Genomic DNA, 15,527 nt, shown 5'->3' with positions numbered 1-15,527 from the left:
GCGGCCTGGTACCTAAAATTCATTACAACTTAACTTTCTCCTCCGAAATGGGGTTGCAGTGGTTCATCTCTTCTCCAAATATTGTTCTTCGTTCAGAAAGACAGCCTTTTTTTGTGAGGGTAACACCTATGGCTTGTAACCACAGATTAGAACATGATTGTGTCATACACAATGCAGCTAAAGAAATAAAGCACACACACACGAAGGCAGCATTTCCTGTTCTAAAAGATTAAAGATCTCAGCACAGAATCAGAAATGAACACTCACACAACAACTAGGAAATGCAGAGACTTTCCAAGTTTTTGTGAGTCAAACATGGAACAGCGTACAGTGTTTGTACAAACAGAGGATAGTTTTTCAATTAGTTTCATATAACCTGTAAAACTATGTAAGACAATAAACACAAAGTGATGTTACATAAAACTGTAGAAGAATTAACACAGCCCCTTTCTTTCTGTTATAAATACCTTCTAGGACTGAGAGCGGGAGTTTTAGCAAAGGAAAAAGTAACAGTTCAGTGTCAAGCAGGAAAGGACCATTCGAGCTTTCACTCTCAAAAAAAAAATAAAAAAAAAATGATAGAGAACCTAAAGTACAATTGTGCAGTAAGCAGGACCTGGCTAAGCAATTATTGGAGGTTTTACATGTAAACCGGTGAATTCTAGTCCTTGAAAAGCAACTTAAAAAACATTGGCAGTTGATGGATGAGTAAGCTACAGAAAGGAAAAATGAATGTGATAGTTTTCAGCAGGGATCTGGAAGAACATTTAAAACTTACAGTAACGTCAAAGGCTTATGTAGTGCCCAGAGAGTATGAGGTAGAATCTTCCAAGCAGGAAAAAAAAAAAAAAAGAGCAAAGATGGATGATTACAATAAGCTGTTATTAGAAAAGGACCAAAACCATCCAGAATTTACAGCTTGTGATAAAGAAATAGAAAAACTGGTGGCACACATACAAGAACTGGAGAAAAGAGGTATTAAATTCTCAAAGACTGCAAGCTACTTCAAACCACAACCACAAGAAATTAAGAAAGTGGAAACAGAATTAAAACAAAATGAAGAAGCATTGCAAAGGAACAGTACAATAACCTGATTCAGATCTCTGTTCTACAGTTTAAATTGGATGATACAGGGCATGACGTAACTACAGAAGGCAGCTCTGATCAAGTGCTGAAGGAAAAGTTAGAGGCAGAACAGGATGCACTTGTGACGAAAGAGAGAGGGATTGCAACCTTATTAGACCAACTAGAACAATATAAAGATAATAAGATAAGAAAAATTAGGAGATATCGCAGCTGAACTTGTAGTTACAGTTACAGGAAAACCATAGGACTTCCAGCTTCACTCAGCTTCGGCCAGAGAACACACACCTGTAGAGCAATCTAATAAAACTCCATATTGAGCAAAACCTGGACCTGGTTGTGGTGGTCTGATCTCAGCAAAGTGCCAGATGCTCTGCAGGGCTGCCGGGGAATCCCTGCTGCCTGTGGGCCTGGAGCCCCTCCTGCCCTCCTCCTCCTGGGGCCTGGGCCCTCTGCTGCTTCTCCCTCGCCCTGGGCCTCCTCCTCGGCCTGTGCCCGCTCTGCCCTTTTGGAAATCTGTTTTCCCCGAGGTGCTGCCAGCTTGGTGCTGGGCTCAGCTGGGCCCTGCCATGGGGCTGTTGGAGACAACTGGAGCTGGCTGGGTCCATCATGGGGCAGCCCCGTCCTCTGCCCATGGAGGCCCTGCAGGCATGGTGCCAACACCTTGGAATGAGCACTCACTACACTGGGTGATGGTGACTCCTCAGCTTTCCTTTTCCCAGAAGCACTGTTTCAACTGACATATCAAGAAACTGATCATTGGAATGACCAGACAAAGAGACTCCAGAATGAGCTCTTCTAAACTCAGCTGGCATAATCAGCCCTGCTGTAACTTCATATAACCACTGTATGGATCCTCCGTCTTATAAAAACACTGATCACTTCAGCATTTCTCTCCTGAATTTGGTGCATTGACCAGGACTCTCTCATTTCAGTTCACCCATTTTCCCATAGTGCCGTGTTGCAGTTTGTTGTTATGATGCTTGATTGTTCCACTTCCCATGTGCTAACGGCTATGACTCCTGCAATGAATAAAATGAAAGGAGAGCCATAGTACTTAACTTCAAAGTAAACCTGTCTACTGTAGTTGCAAATAGAGAGTCTTTACGTGTATTCTTACAGATACATTTCCCCCACACCAGGACTAGGGATGACCAAATGAAAGCCCCATAAAGAAATCCTTCTCCTCCTCCTTCTCCTCGTCTTCTTCATTCCTTTCTCCTTATTCTTCTCATTTTTACTTTTTGCATCAGATTTTCTTCCTTACTCTTTCTCAGGAAATGGGTCATGTCTATTTCCACCCGCTCACTCCACACGCAAATAAAACTAATTGCTAAATGTGGGATTTTACCCAAATTTACCTATTTTTTCTCACTGAACCACTGGCAGCACTGATGGGACTTTTCCCCCTCTTCCAAGAAAGATGAATACTCTCTTCTGAAAGTACACTCGGTGCTGGCACAAACCTGACAGCTCTAGAGATGCAAATCTTGTTTTCTGTGGAATGGATGCAGCATTAACAACTGCATTGTAATTTCTCTTCAGAATGTTTTTGTCAATATAAGTCCTCGCTCTTTTACAGAAACTCTGTACAGGGAGGTGAATAGACTCTTCATTCCCAACTGCCTCATGAATCTGCCGCCTCTGCTAAAGCTTTGACCTTATTTTTGAGCTAATCCTCAGAATGTTAATCATGTAAGAATTCGCAAAAAATTGTTTTGTAATTTTTCTCCCAGAATATATTTTTTTTTTTTTTTACAGAAGACAAAATAGAAGCAGAGCAAACATGAGCTACACAAGGGCAGAGACAAATGATACGTACACCTGAGCTGTCACCAAGTCCTGGAAATGCCTAGAGATTATAGCTCCTTAAGCTTACATTAGTAATGTCTCCAAGATGGTTGCAAATATGCTCTTGGTATGAACAGAACTTATCTCCTAAATAGCTAGAAGTGAAACCTACACTTTCCATCAGGGTCCACAAATCAAATACTTTTCAATACCATACCTGTTCAACCAAAGTCTGTACAGAAGAGAGTGCTGACACACTTCTATGCACTTATTCTGTAACCTAACTCACCGCACAGCCCAGTCCAGTTCCCTCCCATGTCTGAGATCATCTGTGTCATTTATCTTTTCTATGCTTATCCATATGGTATTGTTTTCATTCCTGCTGAGGCTGTTCCTGGTTTCATCGAATAAAAATATTAATTGGATCTCAGATCAGCATTGTATAATTGGCATTAGGAGGAGCAAGAAAGGAATCTGAGGACTCCACTGACATAAGTGAATTCACCCAATTAGTGGGCCGCGGAGCTACATGTCCTTTTGTCTCTAACCTTTCATCCCATTTGAGAATACAGTCACTCACTAGTTTCCTCTGTTCACTATGTTATAAATTAGCCTAAACTGGACTTGTAGATTCCAATCTTGAAAGCAAAGTACCTAAATATTTGGTATGGTAACACTAAACACCATCAGACACAAGGCCCTTTGTAGATTTTTTTTTAATGCCAACATTTAAGATACTAATGATAGATATGTTAATTCTTTTATCGAACATGAGATTCTCCAAAGGGAACAACCAGGACTCCTCAACCTTCTATCACAGGCAAGTCTAAAGAGAATCTCAGGTAGTGCCTCAAGCTATAGACTTGATGCTTCATTATCGTGGAATAAATGTTAATTTCATCTAGGCACTGATTCTGGCAACAGACCAATCTTAAGAATTATCTCTCCACACCAAGAGCACCACAAGAGTACAGAAGACAGACATTGATTAAGTGATCCTAACCTGATTATTCTTCTCTCCAAAAACCTAAGTTGTTCTTCTACATTAGAGAATTAAAACCTCACTGACTCTCTTTAACCATATTCCTGACTATCATTAATCTTTGCTGTAACATCCAGTGCCAGAATTTAGTGTACTTCCTCTCTCACTACTATGGATAGCAGAGAATCATGCAAAATACAGGAGGTTATCTGACACCAGGCATGTCTTTGGGTTGGACCATCCCAAAAGCACAATGTCCATCTGTAGGTAGGATATAGACTTGACCATCAACTAGTTTCTGGAGAGTCGAGAAGCAGTGGAACTGGTCAAGAATAACCCAGAATGGCTTTGAAGGAAAGAAACATTAGGAACTGAGAAGGAGACAATTTTTAATCCTTCTTACTGGCAGAAAGATATATCAGCATGTTAAAAATCGCAGCCATCAGCTGAAAAGACTATGAAAGCAAGCTAGGTGCAAAAATTTGAGTAAGATAACAGATTATTTTTTTTTTCGAAGTTCATTGAAAATGTTGACAAAGGGAAGCAGAGTCAGGATGTAGGACACAAAGCCTTTGATACGATGATGTATATAGGGCTGTAGTCAACAAACCTTGCAAAAGGAAAGTACATTCACATTGAAAATACCGTACTATCTTGTGAAATAGAGAGAACAAAGACAGATGTCCAAACGGCATGAATGTTAGATCCTCAGACAGATCTTACCAACTCAACAAATAGGCCAATATGTGTTTAGATTGGCACCATTTTTATCAGATAGGACATGTAGCAGTAAACTTTGTCACACTGTCCTGGTGGGTACTGAAACGGAGACACTGATCTCCAAATCATAGAGCATAGTGGAGGTGGAAAACAGCCTGATTTCAGGGGAAAAAAAAAAACTCAAAAGATAGTTAAGACAATACAACTTAAGATCAGAATTCAAGTGTTCCTATAGTCAAAATAGACTATTCAAGAGAGTACTCAAATCACCGTCATATCTTATAAGCTGACAATCTTATCAGCTCCAAAATTTTTGAAGTTATGGAAGTTAAATGTTAAGAGACAGAATTGTTACAGGAACTCAGTTAAGCCATGGAGAAGGAATTTCCAAAAACTTACATTATTTGCATGCTATCTGAAATTACATACAATAATTTCTGCAGCACAAAGAACAAGTACTCTTGATTGTTTTCCTTCTTACTGTGATGCCACATCTTTACAGGCATAGGGCAAGTGAACAAAGATGGCATCAACATTTAACTATTTCCAATAGCATTTTTTCCACTTGGAAAAAAGTACAAATGTGATCAAAAGTGTTATCGTGGTAATAAAAGACAGAGTTTCCATGATACCAGATGACAAAGTACTGTTGGTTAGATCTGCTAGAAGATCATATGCATCTATATCGTTTGGCAACCACTGGGTCACAAACTAATGGGAAAGCTGGTTGCCTGCTGTGACTTATACTGCAATTTTAATTCATTTTTGAGTTTCAGCATGTATCAGACACCAGGTATTCTTGGGAATCCCTTCAGAAAAAGGTATTTATGTAAGGTATTTAAGTAAAGAGCTTTAAGTAAGGAAACAAAAATTGTCATCTCAATTAGATTCCAAAAATTACCTTAGTTTTCAATGTTTACAAATCTCCTCTTCATTTATTCTCTGAAACTTTCCCTACTATTTCATTCTCTAAAACGTACCAGTGTATTTAGCTTTTCAGTATCTCCACAAACTAGAGGTGCACTGGTGTATTTTCTTTATCTGAACATATTGTTCAGCCCTAAATGCTTTTATCCATCCCAAACTGGTAATTTGATCTAATGACCTAAATGAAATGATCTCTATACTAAAATTAAAATGCTTACATATTGTGCCCATTGCCAAAAGTAAGAGTTTGAGTTCAGTATGTTTTTAAGGGGTTCAAACTTCTTTCCCTATCCAGTGGTTGAGCAAGCCAGGGCTGCTCTTGTCTGAGAAACTTCATGTCCAGTAACTTTTCTCAAACTCTAGTAGGTCTGCTTCATCAAACTATTTCTCTCCACTGCTTCACAAATTTTATCTTATGAGGAGGACATGTGAGTCCTGGCAATATCTACCTGAAGAGTATATGTTAAACTAGTCAGCAAAGAATCACAAAATTAATTAAAAATACACAGTATGTTCAGTATTTTTGTTGTTGGCTGGTTGCAGACATCAAACAAACTGTCACATTATAAACTGACTTCTCATTTGTTGCAGGACATCATTATAAAGATTTATCTCGCATAACCAAATGGGAACAAGAGATTACTAAAGAACAGTTCATTTTTCAGATGCATTTTATTTGTAATGCCTTTTCTTGGCAGATGTTATCCCCACAAAATAATGAATCTGAAGTAACAGAGTGGACGTGGATTGATGGCAGAAATTGATCTGCATTTGTTAATGTACTTTTGCTGCAGCAAGCACATTAAGTAATTAAAGTGCTAAAAAGATCTCCCCATCCAGACACACTGTATAGTCAACTCCATTAAAGCAAGGACAAAGGCCAATTGTTTTTTTCATTGCAGCTCAAGTGCACCTTGTCTGCAGTATACACATTATATAGTTTGATTGCATCCATAGAATTAAACTATCCAGTTACACAAGCAGTTATTACCTCAAGGCAACTCTAAAGGATGAAGCGTCAAAAAAGAGTAATGATTTGGCTTCCTCACCAAAGCCATCTAAAGAGCATCTGATTTGGAGGTAGGGTACAATTTTCCCTTCTGAAAATTAGACATTGGGATGTTTTAAGCAGAATACAAAAATACCTGGAAAATAGAAGTCAGAGACTTCTCATGCTCAACAATGTTTTCTATTACCACACCATCTGAGCATTCATGATTGTATACTGTTACTGTTGAGAACAATCTTCTGAAAAATTACTACTACTCCCATGTTTGTAGATAAAAACTGAAGGACTAAAAGGCTGTTCAGACCCATCTCAAGAAATTTCCTGAACTCATCACTCACTCCAGAAAATAATAACAGTCAAAGATCATTTGGGTTTGGAATAGTTGCATTAAAATGCACTTTACAAGACTGTGGAGAAGTGTGCAGGCAGTATTGCCAAAAGACAGGATTTCTTCAAATAGAATGCAAAGAAATAGAGCTGAACCCACTTCTCCTACCCACTATGTAGTGCTTTCTCTTTGAAAAAGGTGGACATGGAGCAGGAACTAAGTTAGTGACGTAAAAGTGAGAGAAAATACTGATTTTTTTTTTTCTTCAACCCTAGTTTGCATGGTGATGTGGAATTTTACACATCTAGTTCCCAGCAGTCCTTAAGACAGAGCTGAAGCCAAGCATGTGCAATATCAGAAGGAAATTTCTGGACAACATGGTTATTTAAAACAAACACATGTTGGAGAGCCCAGAAATGCTATAATAATTTGAGAGTTTATGAGAATTCCAAATGCCATCTTATCACTCTTCAATCCATATGGGCCAGATTCAACACTTGTTCTGCTCCCATTTGATGCCCATGTAGCACAACAAGAACCAGCTGAGTCATATGGTGAGGAAGAGTGTGCTGACTTTACTTCAATCACCTTTCACACATGGGATAGCAGCTGATTCTTCTTGGTCATGAATGTTAGAATGATGATTAGTCATTAAAAGAAATGATTTAAAAGGACACATTGCATGACATGCAGCAAATTGGCCTCCATTGACTCGCAAGTATCAGAAAGAAAAAAAAAATGCATAATCTAGTGAATCAATATATTCACTTCCTAACTTTCTTTCTGATGCTATTCTTTCTATTGGAGTTGTATCAGCTTTTTTCCATCTGTAAAATACAAATAACTAGAACTTCCAAAAGACATTTTGAAGGATAAGTGAAGGTTGTAATGTGATTTGTGATCCAAGGATAAAAGGTGATGATACTTATGCAGAGCACAGTTTGGTATAGATATTCTGGCTACCCACGTGGAAGCTTTGTACACACCAGGAAGATTCAGAAGTCAAGAGGTAACGATACAGACAGAAAAGGCATACTGCTTTCTCTTGGAAGACAAACATTAAAATATATCATATAGACACTGATAGCCGAGAGCAATGTCATGCAAACAAATGGAATCCAATCTCTTAGGAAATAAAATGCAGGGTGTCATGTTAGATGAAAATCTTGGGGGGGAAATATAGTTAAAAACAGGAGAATAAACTGAAATGAAACTTCTGGGATTCAGACAATGTTTAATGCTAATCAGTAATTGGAAGACAGCTCATTCCATCACGTATAACATTAACAATTGACCATCATGAGATTTTTTTCAAAGCTCTTGGTGTTTAATTGGACAGTGCTTTGCCCATTTTTGTGAAACCTATTCATAAAATAAAAATATATCTGCAAGCATAGATCTTAAATATCACAGAGTGGCTTTGATTATCCTTAGAAAGCTGATTAAGCTTTAAGTTCAACGAAGCAAAGACTTTCATTTAGCAGACTAAAGCCATGTCTTTAAGGTGAATGTCTGCTTTAACCAATAGACATTATACAATAAATGGTTGCTTTTCATTCTTCGGTCTTCTAGAGATACCTGCGCTCTTCATTCACACATTCAGGTCTAATTGTTTTATCCACTGAGTATTTGTGCTGAAAGATATCAGGAAGAATCACAGGGCATTAAGTGCAGCATTGGAATTGGGCTTCTCCAGGGTGTGACAGAAGATGGTGAGGACTCAGAAACATCAAGGCTTAAGGAGTAGAGTATCGCATACAGAAGAGAAGAAGAACTTAAATCTTATTTGCGAACTGCATTTCTTAGCTAAAATCACTTTCTAATGTTAGTCAAATCAGCCTGTTCTGTGCTGCAGTCTAAACAGCCATATGATTACTGGGACCATGGTGCTGACAGTAAATCACTACTAAGTAGTGTCTGCTGCATGGACTGAAACTGAGTGATGCAGAGGGAAGTTGCTCAAAGTTGAGCTCTCCCAGTTCTTCAATTCTAAGTAAAGTCATGGCCACACTCATCCTAGACTCGGGGAATCATTCAAGCTGGAAGGGACCTTGAGAGACCTCCAGCCCAGCACCTGCCCAAAGCAGGATCAACACTGAATTCAGACTAGATTGCTCAGGGACATGTCCAGTCAGGTCTTGAAACCTCCAAGGAGAGAGATTCTGCAGCCTCTCTGGATAGCTAGCTCCAGTGCTTGACTATCCTCATAGGATTTTTTTTTCCCTTGTAAGCAAGAACCGTAGGAAGAGATCAGGTCTAGCTGTTCTCTCAACAGCTTGTCCTATATTTAAAGACTAGATTTGCTGGTGATGGTTATGCCACGCTTTCTCTAGGGATATGCACAATGTGTAACAATGTGAGAACACATTCTGAACACAGACAACTTCATCTGCCTCAATTAGTTGCTGTTTGCAAAGTGCTTTTGAAAGGAAAAGTGCCAAAAGAGCTACAAAACACCCTCACACGAAAACTTGGAGGATAACTTCCCATTCCTTAAAAACTGCATACAAGGAACACAGTGTTTCTTTGAAGCATCTCATAGTTATTTTATTACCAGAGCTGTTCATTCAGAAAATTCTGGCACTCGTTCTCTTGTTTAGAATAGTTGCATTGACACTGCCTATGCTGCTGTCATGTTTCTGGCTTGTTCTAGTTAAGTTCAATGCTTTAAAAATGTCTCGCTTAATTTGTTCTTAAGTAATAAAATGTTGCAGCACATGCACATTTATCCTTTCCCAAGCCTGTGGGCTTGGACTCCTTTCCTCTACACATGCACACATAACACAGAGCCAAGTGATTCCCAGTGGTAGCCACTGTTCCATCTGTAGCTCTATGAATTAGTAACTGCAGTCAACATTTGAAGTGTTTCTCTCTATAAATGTAAATCATGTTAGGTGAAGTTGAAGCTGCTTCCTGACATAATTCACTCAGAAAGTCATCAAAGGAGCAATGTAAATGTCACTTGGAATTGGGTGCTATTTGCTTTCCTTAGAAGAGATAGTATCCAGCTTTTAAGGGAGCAAAGGTTTATTCTTTGGTCAACGAATTACAACAGCTAGTCAGGAAAAAAAAAAAAAAAAGACATGCAAGAAAAACACCTGCCTTCTACTCTGGTAGCACTAATTACCATCAAAGGTTGTTTAACAGGTAAATGGAACCTAGACTTAGTTTTAAAAATATCTATTTTAAATATGACTGAATATGAAACTATCTGGGGGAGGCATACTACCTTCCATGGTTTTCAGACCAGTCATAAGCATTAACAGGTTAATTTTAAATATTGCAAGAATATTACAAGTTTCTTCTCTAATTGCCTGACTCCAGGAAATACAGCTTTAAAAATAAATGTAAGACCTGCATCGAAAGCACAGACATTGCCAAAGGCTCAGTTACAAACTGGCACAGAAATCTTCCTTACTCCTTGCTTAATATTAGGTATCACAAAGAATCTTCTTTAGAGGCATGAGTTTCAGAGATGCATTGCTTGCCAGCCTCTAAATCAGCAAAGAGATAATCCAACAAGCCAGTGGAGAGACTCCTATTAATGCCAATGGTTGTGGAGAAGGTTATAGAAGCCTGAATAGCATAAAATGCCACATGCTTTAAATTGACTTCCTGAGTGGTCAGCAGTCTTGAAAACTGAGAGTGGAAGAACAGTGGATATCTTGTATTTTTTGAGATGTAGATATTTATGTTATTTTATCCATCTATCAAAACCAGTAGCTGAAAAGATCATTACAAAGTGTCCATTCTGCTATGGTACTGGCTTTGTCTAAACATCATATCCTTCTTTATTTACAAAGATGTAGATAAGCACACCAGCTGACAAACTTTTTTTTTCCATTATCATTATGCGATTCTTATATGCTACTCATCACTAATATCTGAGCAATGCTCAGCAGTGCTTCCAACAAGACTGATGTCTGTCATAAAATTTGCCTGTTATTCTCTCCCTTTGGGGAGAAACTTGAGCAGTAGAGCTTTTCCTATTTTAACTCTATACTCTGTGCACACACACGCCTTGTATGTATTGCATGCTTCTGTCAGAGATGGCAGATCAGCCGTACCATGCCTGACCCTTGGAGATGATCCCCTGTCCCGTAAGGGTTCATTGCACTGCTCCAGTCATGTCCCAGAGAGGGGATCATCCTTCACGTAGATGTATTTTCCATTTCTGATGCAAAGTTCTATTCTGATTAAAAATAACAATAATAATAATTAAAAAAAAAAAGCTGCACATCATGGTCAATCCTGAGGTAAAGAACCTTTATGTAGATTCTAGTCACTTGCTGCAAAGAGCTCTGAAAATAGAAAGTAGGTTATCCTCTGCTTTCTGCACTGGCTTCCTATATGATGCAGTGTCCAACTTGTTGACAGTAACCTGTGTGGCTGAGGAGATAATGTGCAGCGCTTTGCAGCAGTGGTAATTCCCTAAAGAAGACATTCTGCAGCCCAGAATAATTGGTATTGATACATCAGAGTGAGAGGGTATCTTCTGTGCAAACAGAGATAGTAAGAAGTATCAGTAACACATATTATTGACCCTGGTTATTATCAGCAAGCTGCCTTGGGACAGTGCTAAGCTGCTGGACAGACAGACCAGCTATGGATACAAACATCTCTCACAAAAGGACAGAGAGCCTTACTCTACAAGAAATCGTTCTCTAACTGCTAACTTGTGTCTTTAGGTTCGTGTCTCCTTTTTCAGTTACTCATTGAACCACTGTAGTGTGACACAGATAGGCAACAGATGGATTTTCATATTCTCTGCAAAATGTTGTCACCTGATTTTATGCCATCTGGTTAATTGTATAAGCTGCAAACATTGCACAAAAATGGTGGTAAAGACACAAAGGGAGCTGACCACAAAAGAGCACAGAAGAAGGAGCTCCGGAAGGCAAGGCACAGTTCTTATCATTGTACTCTTTCTGTATTCAGAAAGGACACACAAAGGTTCTTTAGCTGGTGAAACATTATCTCAGAGTCCTGAGTACTGTCTGTCCAGGCCCCTTATATCTGAATAGAGAATAGATCGGTGCCTGCCCCTCCGCTCCCCCTCATGAGGAAGCTGTAGGCCACGATGAGGTCTCCCCTCAGCCTCCTCTTCTCCAGGCTGAACAGGCCAAGTGACCTCAGCCACTCCTCATACATCTTCCCCTCTAGGCCCTTCAATATCTTGTAGCCCTTCTCTGGACACTCTCCAACAGTTTCATGTCCTTTTTGTACCGTGGTGCCCAGAACTGCACACAGTACTCGAGGTGAGGCCGCACTAGCGCAGAGCAGAGCGGGACAATCTCTTGTCTTCCCGTCTTCCCTTGATGGACGATCTTATCATAAAAGGGAGTCAAGTTTGTTAAACAGGACCTACCCCTCGTGAACCCATGTTGGCTGGGATCTATGACTGCACTGTCCCCCAGCTGAGCTTCAGTAACTCTCAGGATAATTTTCTCCATAATTTTACCAGGCACTGACATGAGACTGACAGGCCTGTAGTTGCCAGGGTCTTCTTTCTTGCTCTCCTTGAAAACTGGCACAGCATTTGCCAGCTTCCAGTCAACTAGGACCTCTCCAGATTCCCAAGACTATTGAAAAATAATTGAGAGAGGTCCCGCAAATAGGGAATATAAGGTTATGATAGGCTTTCACTGGGCATTCCTGCATGCAGGACGCTCAACATGGCCATCGCGAATAAAATAGCTTCAGAGAAGATCCTGTCTGAAAAAAACATTGAGATTTTTCCTCTCAGGCGGGCACGGGAGGAAAGAGCTTCCTGCAGTGCTGGGCACCTCCCCTCCTGCACAGCCTCGTCCCCGTTCAGAGATTTCTCCTCCGAAGCACTGTGCTGGCACTGCAGGCACACGGACTCGGCCAGGGAGAGGCCCCATCCCACCACCGGCATGGCCACCAGCACCCAGCCGCCACTGCCATGGAGGCACCGAGGCCAGAACCAAGGGAGCCGACCCGTCTCACCAGGTGGCACACGAGGAGCACAGCGTCCACAGGCTACATCACCCAAATTTCTTTCCACAGATGGACTGGGGGGCTCCCACAGGCCATGCAAAGGGAGCCCGAGGAGCTCTGGCACTCAGGCAATGTCAGGACCTGTGTGGGGACTGAGGGCAGGGCCGGGGGGCCTGTGGCGGGGCGCAGATGACACCACAGAGGATGTGTCACAATGGGGGGGCTGCTTTTAGGGCAGCGGCAGGCAGCGCTGCTGCAGTTTGGCCTGAGCCATCGGCGAGGTGAGTGAAGCAGCAGGGGGAAGGCTGGGCTGGGCCAGGGCTGGGGGTCCTACCCGACCCCAAGGGCCTGCGGCTCCTGCCCCAGCTCCCTCAGCCTCCAGGGAGCTCCCACCCAGCCCCACCGATCCACTTCTCTCTCAATTCTTTCAGACCATGGTTTCGGCGATTTTCTTCGCTCTGACATTCCTGGGTTTAATCCACAGCCCACAGAAGGTCAGCGACGAACTAGATGCAGCTACAAATGAGCGCGTGTGGCAGCATGCAGAGGAGCTGCAAGCGCGCATGATGCAGCTGCTGCTGGAAATGGAGCAGAGGGACCGGGAGCACAGCTGGGCGCATGTGGGAGCCCTGCTCCTATCTGTGCTGCAGCACTGGCAGTTCTGGGCCCTGACCGGAGAGCTTGTCTTGTTCTTTGTGCTCTGCCGCATGGTCATAAAATTGTGCCGTGAGCTGGGCAGCAGAAACGAGAAGGGCATCTCTGGAAGCAAGGAGGATGATGACACTGAGGAAGACCCCAATGACATTTTGGATGCCTGCAGATTTGTCAATGGATACCTGCAGTGGCCAGTGAGGAACCTGGAAGAAACATGCAAGCTCGTGGAGGAACTGGTGGACAAGCTTCTCTGCGTCTGCCAGATGCTTCCCAGGAGTAAGTTCATGCCGCGGCTGCAGCCACCCATTGGAGTGGGCAGCACCTTCAGTCCCACTGAGAACACCACCATCTACCGCCTGCTCGTGCCCCTGAACCCACCCCCTGGGCATGCCTTCCACCTGGAGCTGGGCACTGAAGGGGAGACGCTGGTGAGGAACTCCTGCCTCCGCGTGGAGCCACAGTGCATGTGCACACGGGAGCGGCTGCTGGGGGACGTGGTGTGCTTCCTCCACCGCCCTGAGGACGAGCTGAGACATCAGGACCCAAACCTCCTGGACACCCTCTGCAGCGGCTCCTACTTGGATGTGCAGAAAACAGCAAAGTGGTTCCAGGAGCTGGTGACAGAAGCCTGGGTGGCTATGCCCCAATCATCCCAACTGCAGCTAACAGTGCTGCCCTCCACGCGCTTCTGCGAGCTCAGGCTGACCAACGCCTCCAAGGAAACCCTCTCCATCGAGCTCATGCTTGGGGTAAAGCAGGACAACTCAGACACCTTCCTGACCTTCGAGTAGGCAGAGGTCATCGTTAGCAGCAGCACGAGGTGGCCACAGAGCTGCGCTGTGCCAGAGATGCACTTCTTCAGGAAACAGCTAGGCATGCTCGGCACACCTTCCACCTCAGACATCTGCAGCTCTGTGTCTGTATCCTGTTAGGCGCCAACTTTGCCACCCATGCCTTGAAGACAGCTGTCACGCACCTCCTGACCACCATCCCTGTGGCAAGCATGCACAGGAGGGATTTCCAGCCCCACACCAATGATGAAAGATGACTGACTGACACCCTGCTTGCCGCATGCCCCAGAGCTAAGCATGCTGACCATGGAGAAGATGCTGCTCCGTGGGCAGTGGGAATTGCTCCTCCGTGTCCTCCCCACAGCAAAACCACCCCTGGGGGAGGCACACTCCATGCAGCTGAAGAGGCCGCTGCAGGGAGACTTGAAGCAGAGACTCCTCTCTCCAGCTGGGCAGTGACAACCTGGGCTCCTGGGGAGTGTCCTTTCTCTCCGAGAGCTTTGACCTCTGCAAAAATTACAATATATATTGCTTACTTGAGAGTTTGTTGAGAAGATGCTCCTCATCTGCAAAACATTGTTATATTTGTTATAAATGTTGTTAAAAAATTGTTATAAATATCATTAAAAATTTGTTATAAATATGTTATATTTCACACTGTTTGGATTCAATCTTTTCCCCCTACCACTGGCACTGGAGAACCCACCTCTCTTCAGTAAGCATGGGGTGCCTTAAAGTTAAAGGTGGCAGAACTGATAACCAGATAAGAGAACTGTCTTGACCAACAGTCATGAAAGTAACTAATCATATACTATTCTCCAGAAGTTGGGCATTTGCTACACACATTGACATTTAGCTAACTGAGCACCTGCACCTCAGCTGCTTTCATAAGTACAGGTTCGTGCTGCACTGTATCACAGAATCACAGAGTGGTTGAGGTTGGAAGAGACCACCAAAGATCGCCTAGTCCAACCCCACTGCTCAAGCAGGGTCACCTAGAGCATGTTACATAGGATGGCATCCAGGCGGGTTTTTAATATCTCCAGAGAAGGAGACTCCACAACCTCTCTGAGCATCCTGTTCCAGTGCTCTGTCACCCTTACCATGAAGAAGTTCTTCCTCATAAGGTGATGAAACCTCCTGTGGTTCAAACCTCCACTGGTTTCAGTCCTGTCAGTTCAGTGCAGCAGGTTCATATCTGTCACTGTATGACTATGTAGACAGTCATTGCCTTCTTATACCTGAGTCCTTTATTTTGGGAAGAATCTGCTGCCTTAGAGT

General features: G+C 42.5%; 2 protein-coding genes across 13 annotated transcripts in view; one reads left to right on the top strand and one right to left on the bottom strand.

The window, feature by feature from the left end:
- The window catches only part of FAM135B (family with sequence similarity 135 member B), a 284,433-nt gene that overhangs the window by 144,162 nt on the left and 124,744 nt on the right, over positions 1 to 15,527 (bottom strand). The gene's annotated exons all lie outside the window — the stretch shown is intronic.
- On the top strand, positions 11,688 to 14,490 carry LOC310895298 (inositol 1,4,5-trisphosphate receptor-interacting protein-like 1). The gene has a single exon (XM_083826413.1). The coding sequence runs from the start codon at positions 13,236 to 13,238 to the stop codon at positions 14,244 to 14,246; it is 1,011 nt and encodes a 336-aa protein (XP_083682539.1). The 5' UTR covers positions 11,688 to 13,235; the 3' UTR covers positions 14,247 to 14,490.

This window comes from Anser anser (assembly GCF_964211835.1).
Source record: "Anser anser genome assembly, chromosome: 2".
Taxonomy (NCBI): domain Eukaryota; kingdom Metazoa; phylum Chordata; class Aves; order Anseriformes; family Anatidae; genus Anser; species Anser anser.
The sequence above is the reverse complement of the archived record's forward strand: the minus strand, read 5'-3'. Positions and strand labels throughout refer to the sequence as shown.